The sequence below is a fragment of the Dioscorea cayenensis genome, chromosome 3 (genome assembly GCF_009730915.1).
Source record: "Dioscorea cayenensis subsp. rotundata cultivar TDr96_F1 chromosome 3, TDr96_F1_v2_PseudoChromosome.rev07_lg8_w22 25.fasta, whole genome shotgun sequence".
Taxonomy (NCBI): domain Eukaryota; kingdom Viridiplantae; phylum Streptophyta; class Magnoliopsida; order Dioscoreales; family Dioscoreaceae; genus Dioscorea; species Dioscorea cayenensis.
Window position 1 is genome coordinate 427242 of NC_052473.1, and position 27784 is coordinate 455025.

The 27784-nt window shown below is 39.3% G+C and overlaps 6 protein-coding genes across 8 annotated transcripts; 2 read left to right on the forward strand and 4 right to left on the reverse strand.

The window, feature by feature from the left end:
- Positions 1 to 726: 726 nt before the first annotated feature.
- On the reverse strand, positions 727 to 5864 carry LOC120254699 (chloride channel protein CLC-e). 2 transcript variants are annotated; one of them, XM_039262757.1, is made up of 7 exons: positions 5460 to 5864; positions 4741 to 5137; positions 4189 to 4389; positions 3360 to 3826; positions 2084 to 2632; positions 1459 to 1673; positions 727 to 1345 (listed from the first exon to the last, which is right to left on the reverse strand). In XM_039262757.1, the coding sequence occupies exons 1-7, from the start codon at positions 5793 to 5795 to the stop codon at positions 1297 to 1299; spliced, it is 2214 nt and encodes a 737-aa protein (XP_039118691.1). In that variant the 5' UTR covers positions 5796 to 5864; the 3' UTR covers positions 727 to 1296. The 2 variants fall into 2 exon arrangements, 1 of the variants encoding a protein (XP_039118691.1); XR_005534711.1 differs by lacking the exon at positions 727 to 1345 and adding an exon at positions 1884 to 1980 and having other exon boundaries at positions 1585 to 1673.
- A 332-nt stretch (positions 5865 to 6196) lies between these two features.
- On the forward strand, positions 6197 to 7507 carry LOC120251761. Its single transcript, XM_039260409.1, has 4 exons — positions 6197 to 6495; positions 6621 to 6821; positions 6925 to 7122; positions 7253 to 7507. The coding sequence occupies exons 1-4, from the start codon at positions 6370 to 6372 to the stop codon at positions 7379 to 7381; spliced, it is 654 nt and encodes a 217-aa protein (XP_039116343.1). The 5' UTR covers positions 6197 to 6369; the 3' UTR covers positions 7382 to 7507.
- Positions 7163 to 12943, reverse strand: LOC120251746 (ELKS/Rab6-interacting/CAST family member 1). Of its 2 annotated transcripts, none has more exons than XM_039260398.1 (5): positions 11957 to 12943; positions 10546 to 11232; positions 9172 to 9999; positions 7501 to 9079; positions 7163 to 7283 (listed from the first exon to the last, which is right to left on the reverse strand). In XM_039260398.1, the coding sequence occupies exons 1-3, from the start codon at positions 12827 to 12829 to the stop codon at positions 9406 to 9408; spliced, it is 2154 nt and encodes a 717-aa protein (XP_039116332.1). In that variant the 5' UTR covers positions 12830 to 12943; the 3' UTR covers positions 7163 to 7283; positions 7501 to 9079; positions 9172 to 9405. The 2 variants fall into 2 exon arrangements, with proteins under 2 accessions (XP_039116332.1, XP_039116324.1); XM_039260390.1 differs by having other exon boundaries at positions 7163 to 7350.
- A 953-nt stretch (positions 12944 to 13896) lies between these two features.
- On the reverse strand, positions 13897 to 14295 carry LOC120254896 (indole-3-acetic acid-induced protein ARG7-like). The gene has a single exon (XM_039262882.1). It carries the CDS (start codon positions 14293 to 14295, stop codon positions 13897 to 13899), a length of 399 nt encoding a protein of 132 aa, XP_039118816.1.
- Positions 14296 to 21834: 7539 nt separating this feature from the next.
- LOC120253314 (NAC domain-containing protein 13-like) lies at positions 21835 to 25208 on the forward strand. Its single transcript, XM_039261660.1, is given in 7 exon segments — positions 21835 to 22299; positions 22753 to 23030; positions 23135 to 23431; positions 23782 to 23938; positions 23940 to 24326; positions 24424 to 24815; positions 24938 to 25208. Coding segments are annotated over 6 exon segments (1728 nt in total). The 5' UTR covers positions 21835 to 22082; the 3' UTR covers positions 24938 to 25208.
- A 730-nt stretch (positions 25209 to 25938) lies between these two features.
- On the reverse strand, positions 25939 to 27644 carry LOC120283557 (UPF0496 protein At3g19330-like). Its single transcript, XM_039290266.1, is given in 3 exon segments — positions 25939 to 26786; positions 26788 to 27280; positions 27382 to 27644. Coding segments are annotated over 3 exon segments (1167 nt in total). The 5' UTR covers positions 27413 to 27644; the 3' UTR covers positions 25939 to 26143.
- Positions 27645 to 27784: the final 140 nt, after the last annotated feature.

Genomic DNA, 27784 nt, shown 5'->3' on the forward strand with positions numbered 1-27784 from the left:
AATTTATGAAATAAATATGGATAAACCACAGTTTTATTGAATAAAAAGAGAACTCTAGAAATTAGATGTTTAATTCTGCCCCTTTTCTTTTTTTCTGCTCTTCTATTTATACTATTAGACTAATAAAGTAATTAAAATTTTAAACTGGTTGAATTGGGTATGGGCATTAGTGTGAACATGGGCTGCATCCTTTGCCCGTCCCAAACATGAGTCCTGCTTCAATTCATTCCACCTATATTCATTACTTTTCAATATAAGCATTAATATTTGTCGTCTGCCATACATGATTTTAATAGCTAAGATTCAACTTTTTTTTTCTTTTTTACGATTATTAAGTTATTAGATTATTAAGTTATTAGATTGTTATTTTGTAAAAACAGACTTTATTTTTGGTCACTTTTATAGTTTTATCCTCTGAATTTAAAAACAAATTTTATTATTTTTAAGTAATAATTAGATCAATTTTTGCTTTTTAGAAAAATTTTTAACAATTGCGACAAACTTTACCTTTTTGTTTTTTTACTAAAAATGTAATTTCAATTGTCTTTTCTATATATATTTCTATGGTCTATTTTTTCTCAAATAAAAATTAAAAAAAGGAAAAAAAAATTGAAGTACTTGAATTCTGGTCATTGAAAGCATGTATAACACATGGCAAACATCTATACATGTATTGAAAAGTAACAGATGAAGATGTACCCTTATAATAAAAATATAAAGAAATTATACACATACATACTACATCATACCTAGAGCATCAATGAGTTGTTAGAGTAGGAAATAACACATTCTGCAGACAGGCTGTTGGCATACAACATTCTCTTCTTAGTTCAGTATAACCAGAACAACTCAAGTTCATGCACTGCTCACTTACATCAATGAAACACTTTGTTAATTACTCACATGGAAAATATATGGACACCAGTTTTGCTGCATTCCTGATTTGAATGACAAGAGCTTCAACATAACTAAACCCTCGGCTCTTCTGATTAGCAAAGCTATAATAATTCTTGAAAGGACACAAAGCCCTTGTATGGATTTTTGAGAAAAGTTCAGTATTCGACATGCTTCATACACAATATCTTATCAAATGTGAACGTCACAGCTTCCTCTGGAACTATATTTGCGCCAGTGCTGCTTGTGAATTCCACCAACATCAGTAAGGCCTCAGTAAGATTGCCACCTGGTAGACTTGGTCTCCATATATCATTTGCCGAAATCTATCTTTTGTGTGACATTAGTCAACATAAAAGAAGCTCTTGAGTGTGAAATTATGTTCAATCATACGATTAGAGTTCATAAGTTCTCTGAGAATAAGCCAAGAGATTCTTTAGTTGCCGCTGCTCTGCATGACATCAATGACAAGGGCAAGGATGAACTTGAATCAGTTATAGCTGTAAGAAAGAATAAGAAAGAATACCATCCACCAAAATTGCTATAGAGTGAAGGAAGTATTACCGGCAAGCAATGCTGATACTCTCCCTGTCCAATAAACCAACCAATTGTCCCTTTTTCTGACCATCTGCATGCTCCGACACCACAGCCAGCTGATTTACTCCATGTGAATTCATGATACTTTCAGCTGTAGCAAGTGTTGTGTCAGGCGTGACAGCCCACGCCTGGCATTTCTTCCCAACCAAATGACAGACATGAGATACTAGAATCTTGTCAACCTGCTCACCAAAACAAGAGAGGCCAATAAGAACACAAGACAATAACATGCAGAAATCTACAGCATTTCAGTCCTAGAATACATCAATGAGAAAATAAAGGGAAATCAAGGAATTCCAGTGGGTTAGATGCCAAGGGACAATCTGTGAAGGCAAACTCAATCTTGAAGATAAACAAGCAACTTTCCTTCCTACAAAGTCAAACTGACTCACCTGTAATCTAAATAAATTTGCAATAACAGGGCTAGCACCTTCGCTACTCCACCTCTTTGAAGAAAAGGATTCAAACTGACCCACATACTCTATGCACCTACGGCAAACAAGTTCCAATGCCTAATTCTTCGTTCTCTTATTCTATCCAAGATTCAGATTTCAGTTATTTATGAAATGTATCATGGAAGATCTTTTCTCACCTCAGTTTGTGTGCCTCTTTTCTTTGCAACTTTACTGAAGTTTTGAATGTCCTCAAGTGATAGAAGTCCTACTAGAAACCCATTGGCATCGATTATTATAGCACATGGTTGGTTCTCAACTAGCATGAGAGAGACTGCTTCAACTAATGAAGAGCTCATCAGGACAGTGACGTATCTGGTTCTTATAGCTTGTGAAACTGTAAGCTTTTCTGCCAATTGATTTATTTCACCAACAGAATCATAAACACAAAGAGAGCTCTCAATCTGACACAAATCAGTTACACCTGATGTTTCAGTGGATGCTTCCAATACTTGGCCTTGATAAATGGACTCTTTATTTTGGTTGACACTAGCCTCTTTAACTCCAGAAGTGCTCAATCTATTGCCAACATCCTTTTTCTTATTCTGGCTGGACACAATCCATGAAGATACCCCAACAGCTCCAAGCAGTGGAAGAACTATTCGGTAGTCCTGTGTTAGCTCAAACAGAAGCAGAACTGATGTCAGGGGTACCTGACAAACACCAGCAAGAGTAGCAGCCATTCCCACCTGCAAGATAAGTAAGATATTAATTCTTGTGTGTAATGCGTCTTGTCAAAGTAAGGCCATAGAACTATGCCTTGAGTCCTTGACTAACAAATGCTTATGCAATAGGTTATAGCAGGGACTTTTTGGGAAGAAAGTAGAAGAAACAATCAAAAGCTTGATTTCCACACATCAGTTTCATTTGGTAATGTTTATAATGTCAAATTTGAATTGCATCAAGGAATATGTGAGTAAGGTCCATTTGGCCAAGTTATGTTCAGTTGTACTCCCAGAGTATGAGAAGTAGAGTGAACCTCCTCAACCATCCAAAATGAGATAGGACTCATCTAAAGGATGTCAGGACTAATGAGAAGCACCTCCTATAGGAATTGTTAGATACTCCAATTTGAGGATTACTGAATTTCTACCTTTGCAGCATGCTTCCCTCGACTGAGCTGCTCAAGAAGAGAAATCCAGTCAAACTTGTCCACGAATAAAAAAGCCCTTCTTTAGCATTTTTTGTAATCCCCTTCTGCTCATAGAATGTGTTGATTCAATTATGGATAGAGTACAAGTGTTCATAAAAATTTATCTGGTTTAAGGCAAGGATAACATTAGGCAAATTTCTAATAAACCAAGCCAGAAACTGTCCTGATCTGGTACATATCATCTCTTGTTAATATATGCTTATGTTAAATTAGAAAAAAGAAAAAAGAAAGAAAAAGAGAAAAGCTACATATAGATATGTTACCAGACCATATGCTTGAGGTGATGCCACTTCTAAGAGTGATAGATGAAACAAAGGATTGGGACCTGATAGTGCAGAGCTCATAAATTTTCCATATGCCATGCCCGTTGCTGCACCGATGAAAAGAGATGGGGCATAGTACCCACCCACTAATCCAGAAGCTCGACTCAAAGATGTTGCCACGATTTTTACCCCAACTAACTGAAACAAGACATCAGCAGGGAGGCCATTCACAAAAGGTCTTGACTCTAATAGAATGTCAACGTTCTCAAAGCCCCAGTAAAGGACCTCAGGGTACGCTAAAGCTATCAGACCAACGACCATGCCACCAAAAGCTGGATAAGTAGTCTTTGGTATTCTGGTAGTCTTGTGAAAATTTTCAACCATCTCCAGAGCAAATGATGTGCATCCAGACAAGGTTAGCGAAACCAAACCGCACAATATACCCAGCAAAAGATACAATGGAAGTTCTGAAAATGCATTGAATTACATAAGCACCCTCAGATATTCTCAAGCTCTGTAGCAGATAAGAAACCCAGCTTAAAAGAGATAATAGCATCTTTAATCATAACTAATGGCTTATTCAACCATCTCATGAGAAACTCAATTTATACAACTAGTTCACAAGACGGGAAAAGAACTTCATTTCAAAGTAAATGATTACTTGAAAAATGAAAACTACTAATGTATACAAAATTTGAAAGGGCGCCTCATGATTGATAAGTGGTACTTGAGATATGAGACAATATTAACTCAAACTCCATATACTGGCTTGCTTTCCTAATTATGATAAAAAAACGTGTTCATTGCTATAAAAAGAAAAAAATTATACCACTTGGAGAACGGAAATCATATTCTGGAACCATAAAAGCTGGATCAGAACCAAGACCAACTTCTGAAATCACAGATGCAATTACAGAACTGAGTATCACCATTGATGTTGAGTTTGTAAGAGGTGAGAATGAATCTGTTGAGCTCGGCCAAAGGACAGATTCAACAGCAAAAAAGCATCCAGCCACAGCAGCATTAAAACCTAAATAGCAAAGTAATGATATATAGATGAGAATATTTGGGAGAACTGTAATAAAAATAATAAAAAGAGCAAGTGAGTCCATTACTCAATTATGATAAGATGGTCCGCAATGTTTCCTTAATTAACTAGTTACCAAACCCTGGTTTGGACATGCTGTTTTTGTTTTGTTTTTTTTTGGCCACATCCAGTGGCCTGCTCTCCCCTGTGTAGCTCTATTTTGTTCCTATCGACTTTAAACTTCTGTGTACTTACTAGTGTTTTATTTCACTGAGTATGATTTACATACACAACACACAAAAAGAAACCATAGTTATCAACGTGAAAAAAGATTATGACCAAACAAACATATACCTGATGAAATGCCAGCCGCAGATCCAGCTGCCACAAGAGATAAACTCTTGCCACCACTCCACTCAAACACATGACTAATTCCTTTTGCTACGGATGAACCTATCTCAACACTAGGACCTTCAGGCCCCAAAGAATTACCAGTTCCAAGGGTGACAGAAGCAGCAATTGTCTTCAAGAAGGGTCTTAGTGCACCTTTAACAGCAGATGCCACAGTGTCAGTACCCTCAGATGAGTCTTCAAGAGAATCCCGTAGCTTGTTCAGTATGCTTACTATTAAACCACCACACAATGGTACCAGTATTACTCTTGGCCAGACATCCGCAATGGGTTCCTCTCTCAACCATGATGCACCCCGAGAAGGTATTCCATCCCAAAATAAGTCTCGTGTGTAATGCACCTAGCACAATTGGCACAACTCTACGAATGAAAGCATGCAGGGATATGCCTGAAAGATATAATATAATAAAAAAGGACAAGGAATTGTTATGCTTTTTGCTCGATCTAAAAGACGACATTTAACATTATCAACACTCAAAACAGTAGGAAATGATTGGCTGCCCTGTTTTCTCCTTGATTATATTATGCCCCGAATTCGAGCGCATTCAATTTGAACTAGTCTTCTAGTATAAAGTATTTATATATAAGACATTGCGGCATAAATATAATGATAAAAAAGCAGAGAAGTTTTTTTTTTGGTTCCCTAATAAGTGATATCTCACCGCATAATTGAAGAGCACGACACCGATGCCGGTGAGGAGACCAACGGCGCAAGCAGCGACGGTGATGAGATCCTTAATCGGCATGGATTCTTCCAATGCAGAGGAAACTGCGCTCCTCTGTTCATCTTGCCCTTCACTGCTGGCTTCTGAAAGGCATGCGACGATGCGCCCCCGTGGACCGAAATTGGTATGGGGCTTCGAAAGGAGGCGGCAGAGCATGGGGGATGGAGGGAGAGGAAGCCGAGGGAGAAGAGAGAAGCCGCCCCGCCATTCTATTTCTTGCTGATGAATAGCGACCCTGCTGCAGGTTGCTGAGCAAGTGAAGGAGGAAAACATGAGTTCAGCGCGGGAGGAGCCGGATAAGATGCAGGCGAACCAAGCCCCTGAGCCTGCCTCAGATTCGGATATAATTATATTTTTTAAGTATGTTATATTATATCAGGTTATTAATAATAATAATAATAATAATAATAATCGTGTTATTCACATGCTTAAAATTAATGAATGGCTAAATGGATCATTAAACTTTTTCACAATAACAGAGAAATTCCCTGACTGAGTCCGCAGTCACGTTGTGAGGGAAGCCATGAGTAACTAATAAAATGGTCAGCAGAGAGAAACGTGGAGGCAGCAGCACCAAAACTGGAGAAAAAAGCGTTGGTAATGGAAAGAGAGATGATGAGAGGGCAATAGACCAGGGACTTGATCGGCAGAGAACCACTCATCCCCTCTTCCCCCCATCATTTATCATATAATATATCAAGATATATATATATAGGTGCTCCATACGTTTCCCTGTTGTATCAACAAATTAACTCATCATTTGGAGACTGATAATTACATACTCCACAGAACAGACACACACACTTCATGCCCACTGAGACTACAAGATATATCTGAGAGGAGGATAATGATGAGCGATCGAATGGGAGGAGGCCCTGACACGAGAATACTATCCAATGCAGTTGCAGAAGAATGCACTTTTCCCCCATCAACCGAGTCCTTACTCGGGAAGCTCAACCAGATCGACATTCGGGTAAGTAGTGCCAAGTGAGTGAATGAGAGATCCATCATTAATTAGTTTCTTAATTACCACATATACTATATATACAATTAATATGGGTTCTGATGATCTATATATATATATATATACATGAACAGCTGAGGCAGCTGGAGAAGCAGAAGCAACAGCAGCAGCATCAACAACGGCGGTTCCCTCAACTTCCAGAGAACAACTATTTCATTGAGGATCTGCAAGCCAGGCATCTAGAGTGCAGATCCTTCTCCGCCGCGCTGCATGAGGTGCATATGAAAGGAACACTCATGCAACGCCTCCACCTACTCGAATGCCGGATCCACCAGGCAAGGGCACCCTCATAACACAAGCAGGCAGCGTTTCCTGTAAGTACTTATGTAACATAGTATGCCAACGTAATGACAGCGCCATCATTTCATGCTATTTCAGCTTAGTCACGAACTGGACAAGGGCAATAGTACTGCAGTCAGCTCCTCAGCAGCAGCAAAGCAGTTGTTAACGAGTGATCAGAGCATGTGGCTTCAGCAAATTGAACGAGAGATGAAGCTGCTGCAGGACAATGTTGTACCCTCGTCCACACGCGAGATTGGAGCTGGGGAACTCCAAGCCCAGCCTTCCAAACTCAAGGTATATATTTAGTGCATGTGCTAGTTCTTCCACTTCTTGCTTTTTTTTTTCCTTAATCCGTCCCGCTTAATTATCTTCCTGCAACATGCGTTGTCCATGATCTGCATCCCTTTGCCTCTGCCTTTGGAAGAATATTAAGGATACCAGAAGAGAGGCTATCACTGCGGTGGAAAAGCGAGCCAATAACATACGGCAGAAGGAGAAGAGAAGGCTGGCGCACACACAGCTCTACAAGAAGTGGTTTCCTGTTGGGTGCTGAAACCCAAAATTCACAGCCCACCTCATATTTGTAGAATCCGCGTTTTATTTATTTATTTATTTATTTATTTATTCTGCATCGCAAGAAACAATGACAATCAAAAGCATGGAATTCCATACCGTAGTTGTATTCCTGCCATGTATTTGAGCAAAGATATTACCCCAGCTGGTAGCTTTCTGCTCATAATTTTATTGTGTTTGAACAAATGCAATTGTCCATGGTTGCCTATGCTTTGCCTCATCAACAGCAACAAGGGAATGATTTACTCCAACCAAGTAAAAACCAAAATAATTTAAAAAATAAAAAATAAAACATGTTAAACATATGTTTAGAATATAAGGATAATAATATCTTTTTGGGCCAAGTCCAAAAAACTATATTCTTATTTTTAAGATAATTGTGTCTTGACGCTCAATTGACATGCCGAATTTGGCACTATTATTTTAATAGTATGCGAAAAGATAATTATTTTAATTTTCAGATTATAATTTTTTTTAATAGTGTGGTTATTATTTTGGATAAATTGACATGCCATATCAAGAGCCAATTTGGAGATTTTCGGCATGACAAAACTGTAGCAAAAATAATTTTCCTAATCTAACATTGTACCACAGTGTAGTATTTGGCACTATTGGGAACTTAAACTGTTTTTCATTTTTTAATTAATTTTTTTAATTTAACGGTGGGTATTGAGTAATTCGTGCCCGCAACTCATAAGACATGGCAACACATAAGACATTGTAGTAGTGATGAAAAAACAGTTACTGAATATCGAAAAGTTATTAATTGTTTAGTAATTGTTTAGTATATTTCTAAGTCACACGTCTTGATATACACTTTGCAGTGAATCTTATTAATTAGTTCAGTTCTGCTCCTCGAACAACTTACCAAACAACTATTCTTATATTCTTTAAGACTTTGGAGGCATACATTATCCAAAATTATTGTTATCTTCGTCTTCATCTTTAGCTTTGAACGCATTTTGTAATGTAAATTGGGTTGGAAATATCCGAAATCACCACTCCACTACTGGTTGGTGTATTTTTTGGGATATTTTTTTCCTTGGAAAAGCAAAAAAATATAGCATTATTGCTAGATTATCCGCCAAAGCCAAGTGTCCACTATGACGTCAATCGTCACTGAGATTACCTAACTTATTTGGCTTTTATTTGGCGTTTAGATATGTCGAGATTTCCACATTCTCAACTTACACCTCTTCATTGTGATAATAAGAAGAGTACCCCTTTGATTGCTGATAACCCAGTTTTCATATTATACGGGCTACGCACATAAAAATTGGCTTTCATTTTATTCATCAACATTATCTAAAAGTTACTATAACTCTCCAGATTTCTATGTAAATTGTTGATATGCTAAAAAAAAACTCGCACATTTGCTTCTCGTCAATTTCTTCCCACATCTAAAAGGTACAATTTTTTTTTCAATAGTTTATCTATTTATTTTGAAATATCAAGCAAATATTAAATTTGTATAACAAAGTAACCGAGATAGACTTGGACAGAATATAACTACTATTGAAAAACTGAAGTCAATACTCAACACAAAAATAAACACACAAGTAACAAGTAACAAAACTTAAGGTCATCAATAACAATTACCCGGCAGCTTCGGACAATGAAAAGCTGTATCTCCTATCGCATATTCAGACAATATTCCCAATGTATTCAAGACATTGCACTACATGCAAAACGAACAGAAGGAAAATCACATATAAAATAAAAACTCCAATAATGAATCTGGCCAAGTTTGAAAAAGATGAAAATGCTCACTGTACAAGCAGGGGACCAGATGAGATTTGAGCCGTCTCCTCTTTCCTAGTGAATTTGACCTGATAAAAGTATGAGGTATAGATATGAAAATGTTTTGGGGGTAAAAGGGCCAAAATAACCGATTATAGATGACTGCCACCAAAAGTTCTAGAAGTGAACATAGATCAAGAATCAACATCCAATATTCCATCTACAGCAAATCTTTTGGGAAAAAATTCGGGTCATTTACTATCATTAGGACCCTCCAGCAGCAGGTAGGTTGAAAGATGAAATCATTTCAGACAACTGCTGCCCTGCAAGATTAGTGATCAGAGATATAGAAATGAAATGATCAAATGGTTTTTCACGCTCCTCCACCTCCAGACCATAAGCTTTTTGAAGCTCACTTGCTTTGAAATCTGCAGCTTCAGCCTCTTTAAGTAGAATGTCACCGTCTTCAAAGTCACCCAGTTCAAGAGTAGCTGATCTTTCAGCCATAGCAGCTGCTGCAACTAACCTGAGCCTCTGGCAGCCTGCAATAGCTGCCTCTTTTTCCTTGGATATAATTAGTTGTTCACTTTCATCCATCTGGTCAACAGTACATTTGATTTCGCCCTCCAACTTCTCAAGGTCTGAGATAGCCTTATCCCTTTTATCCAACAAGCTCTCCCTTTCCAAATTCAGTGCCTTTGCCTCGCCAGCTATCCTCCCTGCTTCCTTGAAATTTCTTGCAGCTGCAGCAACTTTCTTTTCAGCCTCAAGCTCTGGACCTCTTTTATCAATAAAATATATCCTCTGCTTCATGGAAGTAAGATCCTGCTGAATAATAGCCCTTGTTGATGACAGTTCCTGAAAGAAATTAAAGCAGAGTACTTCAAAAAATGATATGTTGCAACAAGAATGTAATAACAGAATGAGAGGAGAGCCACAGCAGACCATGGGGAAAATCTAAACCTTGAATTTTGTAATCTGAGAAGTAAGATAATAAAAGAGAAGGACACTGTTTGGCTCTATGGCCATAGCTGAAGATGAGTGGAAGGGTACTAATGCTGAAGACAACAGAACAATCATATCATTGCCCTCAATATAAAAGACCTCTAACACTTGGACAGTATTGTGTGTGTGTGCTCATGCGTGCGTGCATGCGCACGCGCGTGTGTGTCTCAACACATGGCTACAGTGTGAACATTGAGCTTTTCATGGCCTAAGACAAACCGAGAGGAACTGTTCCTTCAATACTCTACAATATCAATGTTGGCTTAGTGAATGCAAATCACATGACAATAGCAATATTTATGAGAAAATGCTTCAAGAACAACACCACAAATAGTTTCATGTCTCATATAAAAATGATGTATCCAATATGATTTATCCAAGCTCTGGAAAAAAGTTTACCTGCAGGGAAGTCCTCGCTGAAGAGTTTTGTTGTCTGAGCATTTGGATATCCTCCAAAATCTTCTCTTCTGTCTTGGCCAACCTAATTTTTTCTTCCCGGGACTTTATAATGGATGACGCAAATCTCTTTCTCAGGTCAACTAAGTTTTGACAATTTTTTGCTTCATTAGCAGAATCAATTGCCAGTTTGTTAAGTTTTGACTGCTTCCCTTCTGCTGTAGAAACTGAATCATCAATTTCCTTCTTCTTTATGAAGAGTGATTCTTGCTCAACTTCAAGTTTCAACATGGATGAATGTAGATCATCATACTTCTTATCAATATTTGATTGTGTCCCATAAAACTTTGAGACTACATTAGAAATATTTCTCTCAATTTCTTGGATCTTAAAGTTATTGTCAGCAATCTCTGTTTCCTTCATTCTCACCATGGCAAGTAGCTCATCAAGTTCTTTAGTCAAAACTTCCTGTTTCCTTTGTAGACTTTCCTTTTCTCGACGGTCATCTTCCACCAAGTATTCTATAGAACTTTCCAACCCAAGACGTGCATCATTTATCACATGAAATTCAATGTCTGCTTCCAACTTTTTACTTTCTAAAATCTCCATTAAGTATTGCCATTCTCTGATTCTTTCGACAGAAATTTCTTCCGCCCTTTTAAAAACAAACTCTGCAGTGTAAGCTGCATCCTGAAAAGCATGAGCCAGAAATTACAGTTGAGAATGCTCGATGTTGCCAAGATCAAAGAATCACTTGAATAAAGAAAAACAAGCAACTACAGCAAATATTTTAAATACATGCAAGATAGAAACATTCAGGATGCATGTTTTTGCACAATGGCACTAGTGACACAACATCTTTTTCTACAGATATTGAATTCTTATTCCTTGAAAGGAGTTAAAATTTTGACTTAGACATTAATTCTTGAAAATGATTCCAAATGTTGTCCTAGGTAACAGGAGAAGGTGCAAGCTCATGTTTGGGCATCTGATCACCAAGTAGGTGATGCCTCTACTTTATATTGCTGGATTATTTCAGTTAAATTGCTTTGTCAGAGTGTGAATATCTTGCAGTTGATGGAAGAACTTGATTCAGTTTATATGTCCAATTGCTAATCACCAAACCGGTTGTAAATTGTAACTGGTGTTTGCATCATTGGAGCATATTGATAGTAGTAAGCTTGGGATGAGAAACAAGGATAGTGAAAAGTGATTATCATTCCACAAACATTTAATGGATTGATGAAGAAATCAACAAAATGGAGAAGAATCACTGTCGTTTAACACTTGCTACTAATAAGTGATTTTCTTAGAGAGGAGTAAGGTTGATCACATTCAGCACTAGTTTAAAATGAGAGACCAAATTTGCTCTTTGGAGAAGCAGTTGTAGAGGCTGAAAAAAAATTAGGGTTACCTTTCCTAACTGTTCCAAGAGCGCGACGCCTTCTTCCTCAGCGGCAATCTGCGAGTCTAGGAGCTCCTGCATCTTCAAATCCGCAGCATCGCAATCAGCCTCGGCCTCCTTAAAAGCAGTCAGGAGGATGTCTTTCTCCTTCTCCGTAGCGGCTAAACTCTCACTTACCCTCTCAGCCCTCTCAAAGTCCTCAGCCTCACAGGCTTCCTCCAGCTCCTTTTCCAATTCCTTGTACTTCTGAGAGACAGAATTCACGCTCTCTGCGGCCTTCCTACGCCTCCTCCCCAGCTGCTTCCTTTGAGAAGCCAGCAAAACGGCCATCTCGCGGAGGCGATCGAGCTTATTGGACACCTGAGTTTTGATCAAGTCCAATTTTTCCTCAACGGAAACGACTTCGTCCTTCTCCATTGGAGGTGAAACCTCGGTTACAGGAAGCCGCCCATCAACTAGATGGATGTCACCAACTTCATTATTGTCTGCTACCTTGTTCTCTGGAAGAACGGCGCAGGAGATGTCCTCATCCCTACGGTGTTCCGATTGATTGGAATCCAATGGACGAGGAGACGGGGAAAAGGGAGGAGGCGGGGAGACTTCATCATCGCGGGCGTATCCGACTCGGACGGCGCGCTTCTTCTTACGGGAGATCTGGCGGGAGGGTGAAGGCAAGACTGAAGGTGGATCGTCAGAGGAGGGGGGAGCTGAGAGGAGGGTGAGATTGGAGAAAAGATCTTCGTCGAGGGGTTGTGAGAGTGGAAGTGGTGGAGGATCGGCAGAGGTGACAGAAGGAGGGATCTCCGAGGGAGAGGAAAGGTCCGAGGGGGTGAAGAGGACCATGCCCTCAAAGAGGGATCCGCCCTCCTCCTCCGATGCCATTATTCCCCGATTGTCTCTTCTAATGATCCGTCAACTGGTAAACCAATCGGCGGGGTCGAAGGAGATACAACACAGGCACGGCACGGGATACGAATCCGCGACAACCGAGAGAAAAGAACGAGAGAGAGAGAGATGTGAAATTATTTTTAGTATAATGTTTGCAATGCTGTATGGCCATGGCCCATGGGAATTTGTTGTGTGGGCCTACAGGCCTTATTTGGGCCTTGCTTTAATAATACGAAATCAATAAATAAAACGTTATTTGTTGGGCCAGATATGGAACACATGACATGATGGATAGCCCATTCTTTGCCAATTGGCTGCAATTAAAAAGACTTTGACTTCACGTTCCAGTAAGTCAACACTTTGATACATTAATCTGAAATTCAGGCATGTTCACCCCACCCACCGCCACCAGCCCGAAAGTCAGTACAGTGTAGTGACACTGCCGACCCATTTGCATGATGGACTGGCTTCTCATTGTGTCGGCCATCTGGGTCAAGTGCGTGCATGGATTGCCGTGTGTTGGTATGGTTTATTTCCCTTCTTCAAATCTTGTAGGCTATGGCCATATATATATGCAAGTGGCATAAATATTCAGTCCGGCCCATCACCAAAGATGCATGCATGCTTCAGCATACTAGTCGTCTCCTGTATATAAATATTATATATATTGCTTTTCCATCATATACTATACCACAACATATACGGTAGAGGTGCTATTTTTTTTTTTCATGAATGTTCTCATAATGAACATTTAATTATAACTCATATTGATTGCCAGGATGTACATCCATATATATATATATAGTGATTGTTCAGATTTATATGATCTGGTCTACTTTACAAGAATGTATATTCACATATCAATTACAAGGACCCAGCTCAAATAATCATGGCTCCTGAATTGATTATGCAATCCTAAAACTAATATAAAGAAATTAGAGGAAAAGCAAGAGGGAAAAAAAAACTTAATTAATTAATAAACATCCTAGCTAGCTAGCTAGTCACTATTTCGAGATCCTAGATATATGGTTGAATGTACGTGGTGCTTTTGCGTTGCTAAATCATATCCATGGTGAGCGCGGTTTTCCAGCTTTGGGGGATTTTTCATGATCAGTCCCTGCAGCGCGGAACCTGTGAATGAGATCATGCAGCTCCAAGCAGTGGACGGAGGGATGGCTGGTTTTGATCAGGTCCAGGAGGTGCAAGAAGAGGTCGGCCTCGCATGCGATCCTGAGGGCACCCTGGTAGGAGTAGCCCAACTCTTGCACCGACATGCTTAGCAGGTCTTCGAACAGAGGGTGGTTGAGATAGTGCGTCTCCACTTCAAACCTCTTCACTTCCTCATCACTCTTCCCCACGCAAACCCATATGTGCCCTTCTGGCAGCTCTACACGATCACTGCACATGCTGCGAAAGCTCTTTGCACCGCACACCAGAAACTTCTTCACCAGGCCTGTCATTGATATATCTCGTAACAAATGTATACGTACGGCGCCGGCCCTTATGATTAATAGTTCTTCTCCTGATGGATCCTTTAACGATCTTATATAATATCTCTGAATTTGGACCAAACGATGTATGTATATATCTTGCTAAACAGATAGTTAGCTTGCTAATCTCCTTTCCGAATTCTTTGGCTGTATGTGAAGATCTAAATCTCTGAGATGATCAGGTCAGGAGGACTTGGGTTTATATGCATATATATATATATAGACGGAGCATTCCTCAGATGAGAGATTCTTCTGGCTTGCTAACTAGACTAATAATAAGTCCGTGAAAGAATAATATAAATAAAAATACTAAAAACGCGGATGCTTGATTGGTTGGCGACTTAATTGATGGGAAATACATGCCCTTGTTTAGCTCAAGAGAATAACTGAAAAACAAGCTGGGCAATTCATATTTCATATTATGGGATGAGGTAGGAAACTGCGCAGAAAGTGGCTTCGGGTGTTCTAACTTGAAACTTGGTGTAATATATCTTCTTAAGTTGAGGCTTCTGTCGGAGGTGAAAGCGCGCCATCTTCATTAATGCACAGAAAGGAAGGGCCCATCTCACTGTACGACGGTACTGTTTCCACACCATGCATGCATGCATACGCGCCTTGACTTTCACTCATCTGACCGCTTTATACTCCCTCTTTTGTCTCATCTTAATGACTCCGGGCCTCAGAATAAGTATGAATTCTGCTCTGATAGCACAATGCTCTCTCGAACGACATCATCAGCTTCAAAATCTTTGCGTAATCACATTATTTTTAAAATTTTTATTTTACTTTATTTTTTGTTAGACTGAATAAATGATTATTTGTCAAATTGAAAGATGTATTGTTCGTAACTTCACATATTGCATATTGCCTGTTTTGAAATCCAATATCATGATAATATATATAGTTTATTTTCTTTCATGTAGAGACGAAACTACAGGGCCGAGAGTAAAATGTCAAAATTATTTACATAATAAATGTTTCTAATACAAAATAATATTACAATGTAATCTTTGATTAAAACAACCTATTTTATTATGCATTTTACTATGTAGATATAATTTTTTTTTTCACATTTAGTATATATACTTAACACTAAATCTTATTTAATTATCCATATATACATTGTGATGTATACTAATGTGTAATATTTAATATTCGCAACATTACATCTCAATGAGATCTAATGTGTAATATTTAATATTCGTAACATTACATCTCAATGATCTCATTGAGGATTTAATCAAACACATTATTGTAGTGGCATCACAAGAATGAAGTTATCAATCATTTACATCAAAAAGCAATACATGATCCTGTAATAGAAAAAAAAATATACTAATATATTCACTATTATCTCCAACCAATTTACAAAATTATAAGGATGCAAACCAATATGAAAAATTTTCTTAACTTAGTTTAAATATGCTAGCTGTCTTGCCTCCTTAACCCATAAAACAGAAACATGCTGGTCCACAAGTCCCACACACAACATAAGCCTACCAATTCTAATTTCCCAACATAATTGATTTAAATATGGTAAAAGGATCATAGATCCAATGTAACTTGTACACGAGGTATTAAATAACATCCAATTCAATGTAACTTGTACATATCACGCAAGGCATTCAAAACAATACAATCCAATATAACTTTTACATATCACGAGGCATTAAAAACAAATCCAATCCAATTTAATGACTCTCATGGATTTCAAATTCTCATCTTGGCCAGGGTTTTTTCTTCATTAACCACAGCCGACTGACCACCAAATCTTCATGACTGCCAAAGCCTGAACCAAGAAGCACAATTTAAGGAGAGGAGATAAGCAGTCGTCTTGAGAGTTTGGTCATTCAACTTTGGAAAGGGAGATGCTACAAACTGCAGGCAAAAGAGAGATTGGTGACCATAGATGGCAAAGGGCTAGTTCCAACCAAAATAACGGGATCATCGATGCTAAGGGGGTGCTGACTTCCGTGATATGTTCTATAATTGCTATGAAGGGATTATTCCCTCCGTTCATGGAGCAAGCATTGGAATGGACAATTTGCACCTTTCTTTTTTTTTTTTATAAATATGAACAACACAATTATTTAGACTGCGAGAGAGTTTTGAATCCGCTGCTTTTTTACTTAGGAGTATATAAGAGGGAAATGTGTTTGGTGACCTGTTTGGTTAGAATATAACAACCGTATCTTCCATAGTAATCCTATGTTTTTTCCACCTTATCATTAATTAATTAACCACATCCTTCTTTACATGGATTTTTATCCCTAGAAATGTAGAAAAAAAACAACATAGCTAGAGGTGCCGATTCAAACAATCAGGAAACATGATGTTATGTGATTTTTCTAAGCGAGCAATGTATGACTTATTTTTTGTTAAGTTATCCCTTTACCCTACTGTTGATAGATTATTTTTAATCCTCTATTTTTTAACTTTTTTTCCTCAAGTTTTTGTACCCACGTTTACGTTTTTAATAAATTTGGCTTTATCTGTGTATTTTGGAAAAAAAATAAAAAAGTTTGGTATAATGTGACTTATTATATATATAAATACAAATATTTTTCCAAGTAATTAAACTTCAGACATGTTTTATTCAATGGCATTCCGGATCAAGCATTGTACCACCGACCTGCCCTATTGTTCTATCAAGAACAAGATACAACTCTATGTTTCCTTTTGTTTGTTTGTTTGTTTTTGTTTTTTTGTTTGTTTTTGAATAAAGTGGATAAACCACTAATTTATTAAAAAGAAGGAAAACAGAGGAGTACAGTAGAAAAGGTCGCGAACAAGAAAAGTCTAAAAGAAAATAACATGCTGAAATCCTCACCAGGGATGAGGAAAACAGTGAGCAAAAGCAAGACAGGAAGAAAGATAAAAATGAGACAAGCTGGGACGACGAAGTCAACCATCTGGAGACACAGGCCTGCCCAGCAATAAGGATAGGAGTACTACTCCTGATCAGCAGTGTGCACCGAATCGCCGAGTGAAATCGAGTGGGTCTAGTGCCCGGGGAAGTTGAGAGGCGCTTGATCCTCCGAGTGGCCTCCGTGGTATCCTCGATGAAGGTTCTCTAAATCTGTTGAAAGCCAAGAAAGCGACATATTAGCGAGACTTGTATAAAATTGAAAATAATAGGTAGGCAAGTAAGGTTAAAAAAATGCGATTGTTTCGTTCAAGCCCGGATATTCAGATTATGGCTCTAGAACGGAGGTCCCCCAGTGTTCCGACGAGAGGAAATTAATGAGGGGATCCAAATGGTCCAAATATTGAGATCATCGAGGGATGGGGAAGACTCAATATCAAGGTTTTGTTTGAAGAAGGACCAAATACGCTCCGATATTTGCATTCAAGAAAAAGATGTTCCACTTTGTTTCCGAGTTATTATGACAAAGAATGCGTATGTCGGGTGGCATTAGGATTACTGACCTTTTTTTGAATAGATTGTCAAGAGTAAGAATTTTTGTTTTTCTCGACCAACCAGTGAGAATAAAAGTGATTTTGCTTGGGGATTTGGATTTTCGAAATGAGAATAAAGTTGACTTCGAAGCCCTCCGTCAATTAAGAAATTGTAGAATGATTTGATGAGAAAATGCCATTTTTTTCGAGAGGCCAGGAATAAGAGTCCTCTTGGTAATTTATGCATGTTCGGAAAGGAGTAAGAACGGTGTTAATCCCAGCCCAGAAGAAGGATTTATTTCTTGGTGGATGATGAAATAGGTATCCAGGTGATCCATTAAAAGAGTAGTTTGCGTTTAAGATCTTAGACCAACAAGAATTCGATGTAGTAGTGATCTTCCACCACCATTTTCCAAGTAAGGCTTTGTTGAACTCCTGAAGATCAAGAATTCCCCATCCACCCATGAAACGGGGGCGGCAAATCCTTTTCCAAGCGACTAATCTGATACCCTTAGATCCAAGATCAGGCCCTTTCCATAAGAAATCTCTTCTAATCTTGTCGATCTCATGAATAACCCAAATTGGTAGTTTGAATACTGACATCCAGTAAACATGTAGGGTAGAGAGAACGGAGTTAATAAGGGTTAGACGGCCCCCCAGGGAAAGATATAAAGCTTTCCAGGGAGTGAGTCTAGATCGGACAGAATCAATAAGTTTTGTCCAATTTTGTTGTCTAGGCCGTCTTCCAATTTTGTTTGTTTGTTAATTAGGTTCTTTTTTTCTATGCGAGCCACAAAAAGATTTTAAATATTAATAAAAGAGGTGGGAGGTGTTTTCAACGTTTCAAACAATCCTTTGTAAAATGGGCCCCATTTCATTGGATAAGCCTGTTATCATCCTCAGTAAAGGCCGTAAAGGGCATATTTGGAAAGAACCATAAAATTTTGATTATTTTGCAAATAGTCACATGGGATATGGCGTGTTAGGATTAGGAACTCCACCTAGCTGGCTGGTTGATTCTCCTCCCAGTATTAGCGAGAGTTCATGAGTAGTGCATGCGTTGAAATGACAAAACGCGACGAATTAAATTTTGGGAGATCAGCAGGGAAAAATGAATAATCTATATATATATATATATACATATATTTAATTATAAGGAATAAGTGCTAAAGCCATAGGTTTTGTTCTATTAATTATAATAATTAATTGAAAGCAAGCAAATTGAAGGAGGGGATGCTTGGAAACCAAGGTAGCGCCAAGGGAACCAAAACAGCTCAGGAAACGCGTCTGTGGAGTATTAGTGAACATGCATGGCTTGAGCCTAATTTGATTTTGTCAAAGAGCACACACTTCTTCACGTTAGTGTACGTGGGAACATGTTTGATGGGCACCGCCAACAGTGCGTATTTATGCACGTGTATATGTATATATATATATATATAATGCAGGAACTGATCGATCAATCATGAGGCTCGCAGAACGCCACCTTTTGACCTGAGAGACAAAAGTCGATCGCTTCTCGAATATTGTTTCCTGTGCCCATTACCTACTTGTACAATCACTTAGCGCACCGCCAAGAGCCATCATCCCTTCAAACAAAGAGTCGAAATACGAGAACTAACTAAAACTAGTAGTTGGTGTTGGTCTAATTAATTACAAAGCGTGTTAATGTTAAGAAGAAGACATTCTGTTTCAATTAATTGGTAATTACAGAAGAAACATGGCCGGTGGTTGGTACAAGGTATAAGGATTGGGGAGTACTAACTCCATTAATTTGCAAGAATATTGATCCTTTCTTGTTGAATGCCGGCGCGTGTTAGGTGTACATCTGATCTTAAATTAGGTAACAATCCTTGGATCGAGGATCACTTCGATGGGATGAAACCGGCCGGGCCTTGACTAGCTAGTTTCAATATCTTAGATTGAATCAAGGCTGAGCCTGGGCCGATATTTTCTTCGTTCAATTCCAAGTGCTGACACAGAGTACTTAATCGACTTGTTCTATGTTCATCCGCTTATCGCTTGCATTTTATGAACCAATTGGGGCAATTCTACACTGTTAGATTATATTCGTGGTCACAACTAGTAAAGTAAGGACCTTGACCAGGTCAAGGCTAACGAACCCACCCCTTTATGCCTCATTATTTTGGAGGCCTCTTATTTATCATAACATTTTTAAAATTTTTAATTTAAAACTTAATTACATTTATAATTCAGAATAATATTTATGAAAAAAAAATTCAGAATAATAAATTAAGATATTAAATATTTTAATACTTAATAAATTTTATATTTTTGCAGCTATTTTTAAAAATTTGTTTTCTGATTATCACTGCAGTTGGTGGTAGTCATCCTACTGTTGATCTCTTTTTTGACGGTTTGTTTGTCTGGGTTGTATCTGAGACAATTCACATTTGGTGATCCGTCTCTCTCTATATATATTTATTGTTTGTTACCTTTTTATTCTTTTTGCAATGGGTTCATAGGTTAGTGTAGACTCCACTGTGAAATGCTAATATGAGACATTGAAGTGTTTCGAGTTTTGAGTATTGTTGGACACAAAGATGATAATAGGTTTTCAATTAAAGTTTGGGTATATATGCAGTCTGTATTCTACATATTCTGGTGAGGATGTATGACTACAGATTTGTAGCTTTAGGCATGCAAGTCCACTTCAATGACTTTATAATTAATTAGCCAACTCGATCGGTATACATGCATATATATTGGTGCGTGACCTTATATAAAGCTTTTGGTTTATGGTCACGCAGCACTGCAGCGGCAGCATTCCCAGGTTAGGTAGCCTCCGTTGTGGTTTATGAATGCTGGACGAATACCTGCTTTCGCCTCTCCTTCGGGCAAGCAAATGAAGATTTTATTTTATTTTTTAATGTAAATATGTATATATATATATATAGAAAAAATAACTTTTCCGAAGCAAAAATAAAACCTCTAACGGGAGACGCAGCGGAGAGCAGATGACTGGATGAGGCAAACATACATGGATGAGGAAAGCAAGCGGACTGGTCCACTGCGAGAACGATAAATTCAACCCGCGAGATATGACCTGAATTTGGCGTTTCACACCTTATTACTTGGTCAAAAATGGTGCCTCTGAAGAGTCAAATAGATGCTACGCACGAGTCCAAGGAAGCTTGCCCCCACCCACTACCTTTCTTTATCTGATATAATGCTTACATGAACCGTGGTGCACTGCACCGTGCCAATAAGAGTTATTTAGCAGATAACCTGGTTTTCTATCTATTGTGCTGATGACCAATAAACGCAATCGTTTCTTTATGTATGTACTGCAAACAAGCCGTCGTATATAACGGACGAAGTTACGAGGTTGTGATGAACCATTCATCATATGCCATTACAATCATCTGCCGGTGATTTTTCACTAGTTTTTAAAGCTCATCATATTACCCATTTCATTTGTAGGCCAGGTCAGGGCAAGAATACCTAGCGTCTGCAAGAGAATGCAATCAGCCAGAGTGGTCTAAGTCAGACACTTCAAAATTCAAATGCAATAACAGGATCACTAATTTTAGATCTTTCATATAATATGCTTGTGTTTGACTTGACTGGAGAGAGAGGGAGAGGGGACGGAAGCTGGCAAGAAGGTTCCTTTATGAGGAAAAGGGCCTTTCTTTGATGGGAGAGACCTCACCTTTTTAAGTATCTGTAAAGATGGTTATTTCTCTTCAAATGATATGCTAATTAAGGTATAACCTGTGCTCATCTCATGGTGGCTTGGATGGTTCAAATGGCATAACGCAACCATTATTTGATGTTTTATTAACTTGAAAGAGTGATACTTTAAAAAGCACTGCCTTCCCTTGCCTTGGCCAGTTGCAGTATAAATTTGTGTTGGTTATTTGCTTGTTTCTGGACTATGGAAACGGTGTTTTTTTTTCTTACCTGATGCAGGGTCACCAAACTCCTTGGACAGAGTAGTTATCACCTGTGGGTCTTAACAACAAAACCATGGTTACCCTTTAAAAAAACAAGCTGAAAAACAAAAGCATTGTTAGACTAGTCAATATGAAGTGATTTATCCACTTATTAATAAAAAAAAAAAGTCAATAATAATATCTGACTACCCCTGGTTAATCAATCCATTCACGTCTCTCTTTTTCCCTGTGGTCATCGCATTCGCTTCCTCTGCATTTGGGGCTTTACTCGAGGCCCCAATCCTCCCCGGTCTCCCTGCTCGGTGATGACTGAGGACTGAGGAGGAACTCCCCAAGAGGCATCAATTGCAAGAAAGAGAGAAAGAGAGAGGAATCCGCACTCGGTACTGTCTGTTGGTGAAGGTTGTTGTTTGGTCAACGGGGGTTGATCACTGATCGGCGATGGGTGCAGCGCCGGATTGGCATGGGGAGATGGATGAAACGCATCTGATGGGGGCGTTAGGGAACTCCAAGTGCTGGCCTCCAGGGTTTCGCTTCCATCCTACTGACGAGGAGCTCGTGCTGTATTACCTTAAGCGCAAGATCTGCGGCCGCAGGATCAAGTCCCCCATGATCGGCGACGTGGACGTCTACAAGCACGAGCCCTGGGAACTCCCTGGTATTTTTTTTATTCCTTTCCGCTCTCGAAATGCGAATATTTTGTTTTGCTCTTGTTCTCTTATCTGTCTTGCTATGAGTATTTCCTGTATTTGTTTTGGTTTTTGTCATCCTTCTGATCTCATCTTACGCCGATCGCTTTGGCAGTGTTTCATCTGATTGTGACTCGAGCTTGCTGAGTTAGGATTTCGAGAAACCATAACAATTCTGTCTTAGTTAAAGTTGTCATGGATTCTATTCTCTTCGGCTATAGCAAAAGTAGTGAGAATCAAGCTGGTAGAACTCATGTTATCTTACCCGTGTCATGTGCTATTGGTCTAGGAGGGTGAAAAAGATCTTGTGCTTTTCCATTCATACAGCACCAGATTGCATGTTTTATGGAGTTCATTGTTCAAACTTTTGTTCCTTCATCTTTCCCTGCCCTAATATCAGAAATTTGACTTGTGAACTGTAGAAAAATCTGTTCTGAGGAGTGGTGACAAGCAGTGGTATTTCTTTACCCCAAGGGACAGAAAATACCCAAATGGTTCCAGATCCAATCGAGCCACCAAGCGTGGCTACTGGAAAGCTACAGGGAAGGACCGGTCCATCTCTCAGAACTCAAAGCCTGTTGGTAACAAGAAAACCCTTGTGTACTATCAGGGCAGGGCTCCCAAGGGACAGCGGACAGATTGGGTAATGCATGAGTATGCCATGGAAGAGCAAGCACTTGTGGGCTTCATCAATGTGCAGGCACGTTATTGAACCTGTATCATATGTGTGATTAGCTCTAGTTTTACTTTTTCTCTTTGAGTACCGTTAGGCCGTTTTATTTGATAATTCGGCCTTCCATGCAGGACTGTTACGCTCTTTACAAGGTTTTCAGAAAGAGTGGACCTGGCCCCAAGAATGGAGAGCAGTATGGTGCGCCTTTCATAGAAGAGGAGTGGCATGATGATGAGACGGCGGATGAATGTGTGAACAGTCTGATAGATTGGGAGCCTCCATTGTGTGAGCATGACAATTGTGATTCTACACAAGCTGTTGGCACAAATGTTCTTCCAATTGATAATTTGGAGCACCTTTTGCTACAAATGTCTGACCAACTAGATACGGACCCTCAGCTGCATGAAGGTTCTGCGTATGTCTCAGAGGTATCCAGGATCTACCCAATGTTATATATCTGAATATCATTTGTCTTTTAAAATCTGTAGTTTATATGTCAATCACTAAGTGTCCTAATTTGAGTGCGGCGTGAGGTCCCTAATGAATTTTAATATGCATTAGCTGATTGAAGAAAATATTGGAAGAGAATTATATTAACTAGTCATCATATGCAAATCTCAAGCAATATCTTAAAAAAAAGAAAAAAAAAAAAAATTTAAATCTGCAAAAAAGTTGAAAACATAAGCTTCTTTTTTTCAGGTATCCATATAAGATGTGCAATCACTGTTTATTGGTTGACCTAATCGTTTTCTAATGAAATCATCATTTTTTTCTGCAGTTTGTTGTCGAAACAGAAATTGGAAGCTGCATTGTGCCACAGAGCCAAATAAAACCTTGCTCTTTGGTGGACACTGATACTTGGTGTGAGCCGAGCGTTGTGGAGACAAGTTCCCCAGAATGCAGATTCTATTTCTACATGTTATCAACCCACTGAAAGGCCCAAGGAATTGTCCTTTGCATGTTCTTCTGGTCAGGGCCAGCTGCAAGCCATTGAAGAGTTCTTGGAAATAAATGATATCAACAACTCAGAGAGTATCAATCGCGCTGCAGATTGTACTGGCAATCAGAATCCAGGTCACAACATTAATGGACTATTATATGACCCTGATGAGTACTTTGATGCATCCATGTTTTTAGCTGAGGCAATGGCCCCTCTAGATGGAACCACAAGCGGCGGCACATATTCATATTTTGTTGGTTTTGAAGATGAAACACAATTCCATTATCCCCATATTACTAGTGACCTCTGGACGCATGACCAGAATTTCACTGTACCCACTTCTGTGGAGCCACACCAGGTTGCCATGGAATCTCCCTCTTCAGGTGCTTAATAATCACCCTGCTTTGATGCTTTGTAGTAAAAACCCTTAATTCAATATGTTCCTAAACTGGTTTAGGCATTTCTCATTTGCTTGTGTAGGTGCTTTGTATGCTAGTACTGTTTCAAATTCCATCGAGCAACCTCTGGGTCAAGTTACCCAGGAATTAGGTGTTTCAACGTCCTGGTTCGGCTCAAAAATTTCAGCCTTTCTTGATTCTGTACCAAGTAGTCCTGCATTTGCCTCAGAGAACACCCTGATAAACAGGGCACTTGAACGCATGTCAAGCTTTGGAGCGGTGCAAAGTAGAATGCTAGAGCAAAATGCTCAGACGGGACGAGATGCCTCAGCAGAGCGCAGGAGGGGAGGCCTGGGTGGAGGCTTCCTTTTCATCTCAATACTTGGTGGGCTGGGCGCTATCTTCTGGGTCTTGATAATTGGAGCTGTTGTAAAACTTTTCAAGGGTTTGTGGGGCAGATTTATTGCTTCATAGGTAAAATGTTACCAATGAACTGTTTTTCCCCCGTTTGAACTGCTCTATTGAATTTTTGAAGTCATTTCTGAGTCATATGTGCAATAAGTATATTCACTGTTGTTATCGTGTTGTTAATGCAGCAATTGGGATTATTAGCCACTGGGTACGTTCTGGAATGCACGGTGCTGAAAGATGAAAAGAGAGCATTTCATCTTGTTATTTTGTAGCATGACTTTTGAGGAGCAAGGTATTCACAAGGTGACTGCGGTTCGCCAGGAGAGGATCAGCCTCCTGGTTCTCACAGCCTGATTGTTGTGAGGTTTATATAACATTTCTTTTGTTCGTAAATAGTGTTCTTTGAGTCGTACAAATTTGGAATGCAATCGTGCAATAATATATATTTTGTTCCACCTTTGCAGCTTGATGGGTTTTGTTTTGCAATAATAAGAATTATTAATTTTATCTTCTTATTTAGACAAATCAAGTCTCTTTATCAAACTTTCTTCAATATCCGGCTTAAAATATTAATAAAATATTATAAAAATTATTAAAAATTATAAAAAAATTATAAAAAACAAAAGATTGTCACATGATGCCATGTCATTTCAAAATTACTCAAATTTGAAATCCTAAACTACCACACAAGTCTATCTTTTCTGATTATAAGTTGAATTGAAATTGGCATATGAACTATAAGTTGAATTGAAATTGGAAACATATGGCATGGTATATGTACCAGTCCTTTGACTTTTTTTTTTTTCTAATAGTTTTTTTTTTTAACAATTTTTAATATTTGTTGTTAATAATAATAATAATGTGTACAATTTTTCCAAAACACCCTACCAATGACTTCAATCTAAAGTTTTAAACTTTGCAATTTAGGCCTTGTTTGAATTGACTTTTGGAAAACCCAAAAGTGCTTTTTTATAAGTTAAGCATTTTTGGGTTCTAAAAATGTTATTTATTTTGGTTTTTCTGACAAAACAAAAACTGTAAACAAAAGCGGAAAACAACTTTTTTTCAAAAATTGGTCATGACCAACTTATGGAAAAAATTGTTTTTTTAGCTTATTTGTACAGCTTCTCTTCTACATAAAAGCTAAACCAAATAAAAAATATAAAAAGTGCTTAACCTCTGAAAAAACAATTTTTTTTTATAAGCACTTCTATTAAATTAAAAAAAAACATTTTTTTAATAAGTCAATCCAAACAAGGCCTCCGAAGAGACCTGTTTTAAAATCAGAAGGTCTCTTCCTTCCTTTTGCTACGATGAATGTGATGCGTTCTGAAGCACATCACATAGGAATGCAAAGGATGCTAATGAAAACCCGACGGCATGAAGATTCATCAGTCATGATGGTGTATGTGTTGGAGAAGAAGAAGCCTGGCCCGGTTGACAGCGGCAAAGCATAGACAGACATGCTCATCGAGGTCCCCCAGCTGGAGGATAAGGCTGGGGTGGCTCTTGCGGAGCTGTCGAAGCACTTCCTCGATGGGGTGACGCTGAACCCTGCCACTCTCCAGTAAAAACCGCACCAGCGCCTTATCACTCTCGACCGTCGCATGTAGCCTGGCCACCAGGCTTTCTATGGTGTCAAGGTGGTTGTCCAGAACGTAGGTGCCCCTGGCAGCTGCATCCAGCCTCGCCATGTGCTCTCTCAGGCGGTGTCTCCCGTCGCTCATCAGGTCCTTTGTTGGCAGGAAACAAGATAGGAAGGGGCCGGCTACAAGGGCACCGAGGGCATGAGTCGCGATCACTAGCCCAGCGATGGCGACGCCTGCGACGGAGCCAATCAGGCAGGCGGCTGATCCATTCGTGGCACAGCGCAGCAAGCGGTGCCTCCGGCGGGTTTTACGCAGACGACGGTCGAGCTGCTGCTTGAGCTGAGCAAAGCAGATACGCAAGCTGTGGAAGTTGCAGCTAGTGGTGTTTCCAAAGGGATTTTCCAGGCTGTCGAATTCTTGCAACTTTTCGTAGGCCCAATCACACTGGGCAGAGGACATATGGCGAAATGGCGGCCGAGGGGATAAGGTCCAGGAGTTGACTAATGGGGGCGTAGAGGGTGCGGGCGCGTTCTACGGAATCATGGATAGAGAGGAAGAGATGGGATGTGTGCTCGCTGCTGTCCAGGTAGTCAGACACGAGGCGGGTGAGCTGGGTAGGCCGGGCACTTTGGAGGACCTCTTGAATAGATTGCCGGTCTGGGTGGAGCACCCTCTCTGTGATGAGATCAAGATGGGCGTTTGGTGAAGTCCAAGGTTCCTCTCCCTCCTCAGATGGGCGGTGGTCGTGGATTTTGGACCAGATCTCGTTGTAAGAGTTGGTTCCCACAGCGAGGGCGTACTCACGGTTGAGGCTTTCGGTGGTCCCCGCTAGGGATGCTCCCGTGCATGAGGCCATCGTTGACGCCACAGCGGATGCTGGACTGCCTACATCTCTTGTACTTTGTTGGCCATCCCCATTTTCTTCTCCAATTGCGGCAGCTGCAAGAAAGAGGGATAAGCAAGGAAGGAGTCATTGAATAGTCAATAGCGGACCCTGGTTCACTCGATAATCCCGGATATGAATTGTGAATAGATGTTACCTGGCGATTTGGGGCCGACGAAGCACCGCATCTGTTTCAACTTCTTCGACTTCCCCCTTTTTCTTTTGTTTTTGGGCACTGGGCACTGGGCAGGACTGCAATGCTTGAGGGCACGATTGCAGTGAGGATGTAAATATTGCGGTCACACGAACGACCTCTTTTCCAAGGTCAACCCTCCAACAGCCAAAAGTATGCGTGAAGTCTGCAGAGGACGTCAATTTGCCTTACTGGTGACACAGGAACGACTTGTTTAGATTAGCTTACGGGGAGTCCAAAAATATTTTTTTATAAATTAAGTATTTTTTTAAGGTTAAAAATAGTTATTTGAAATTAGTTTTTTTTTCTGTAGCTAAAAAAAACAGAAACATTGATTTTTTTTCAGAAGTTGGTTATGTGACAGCAA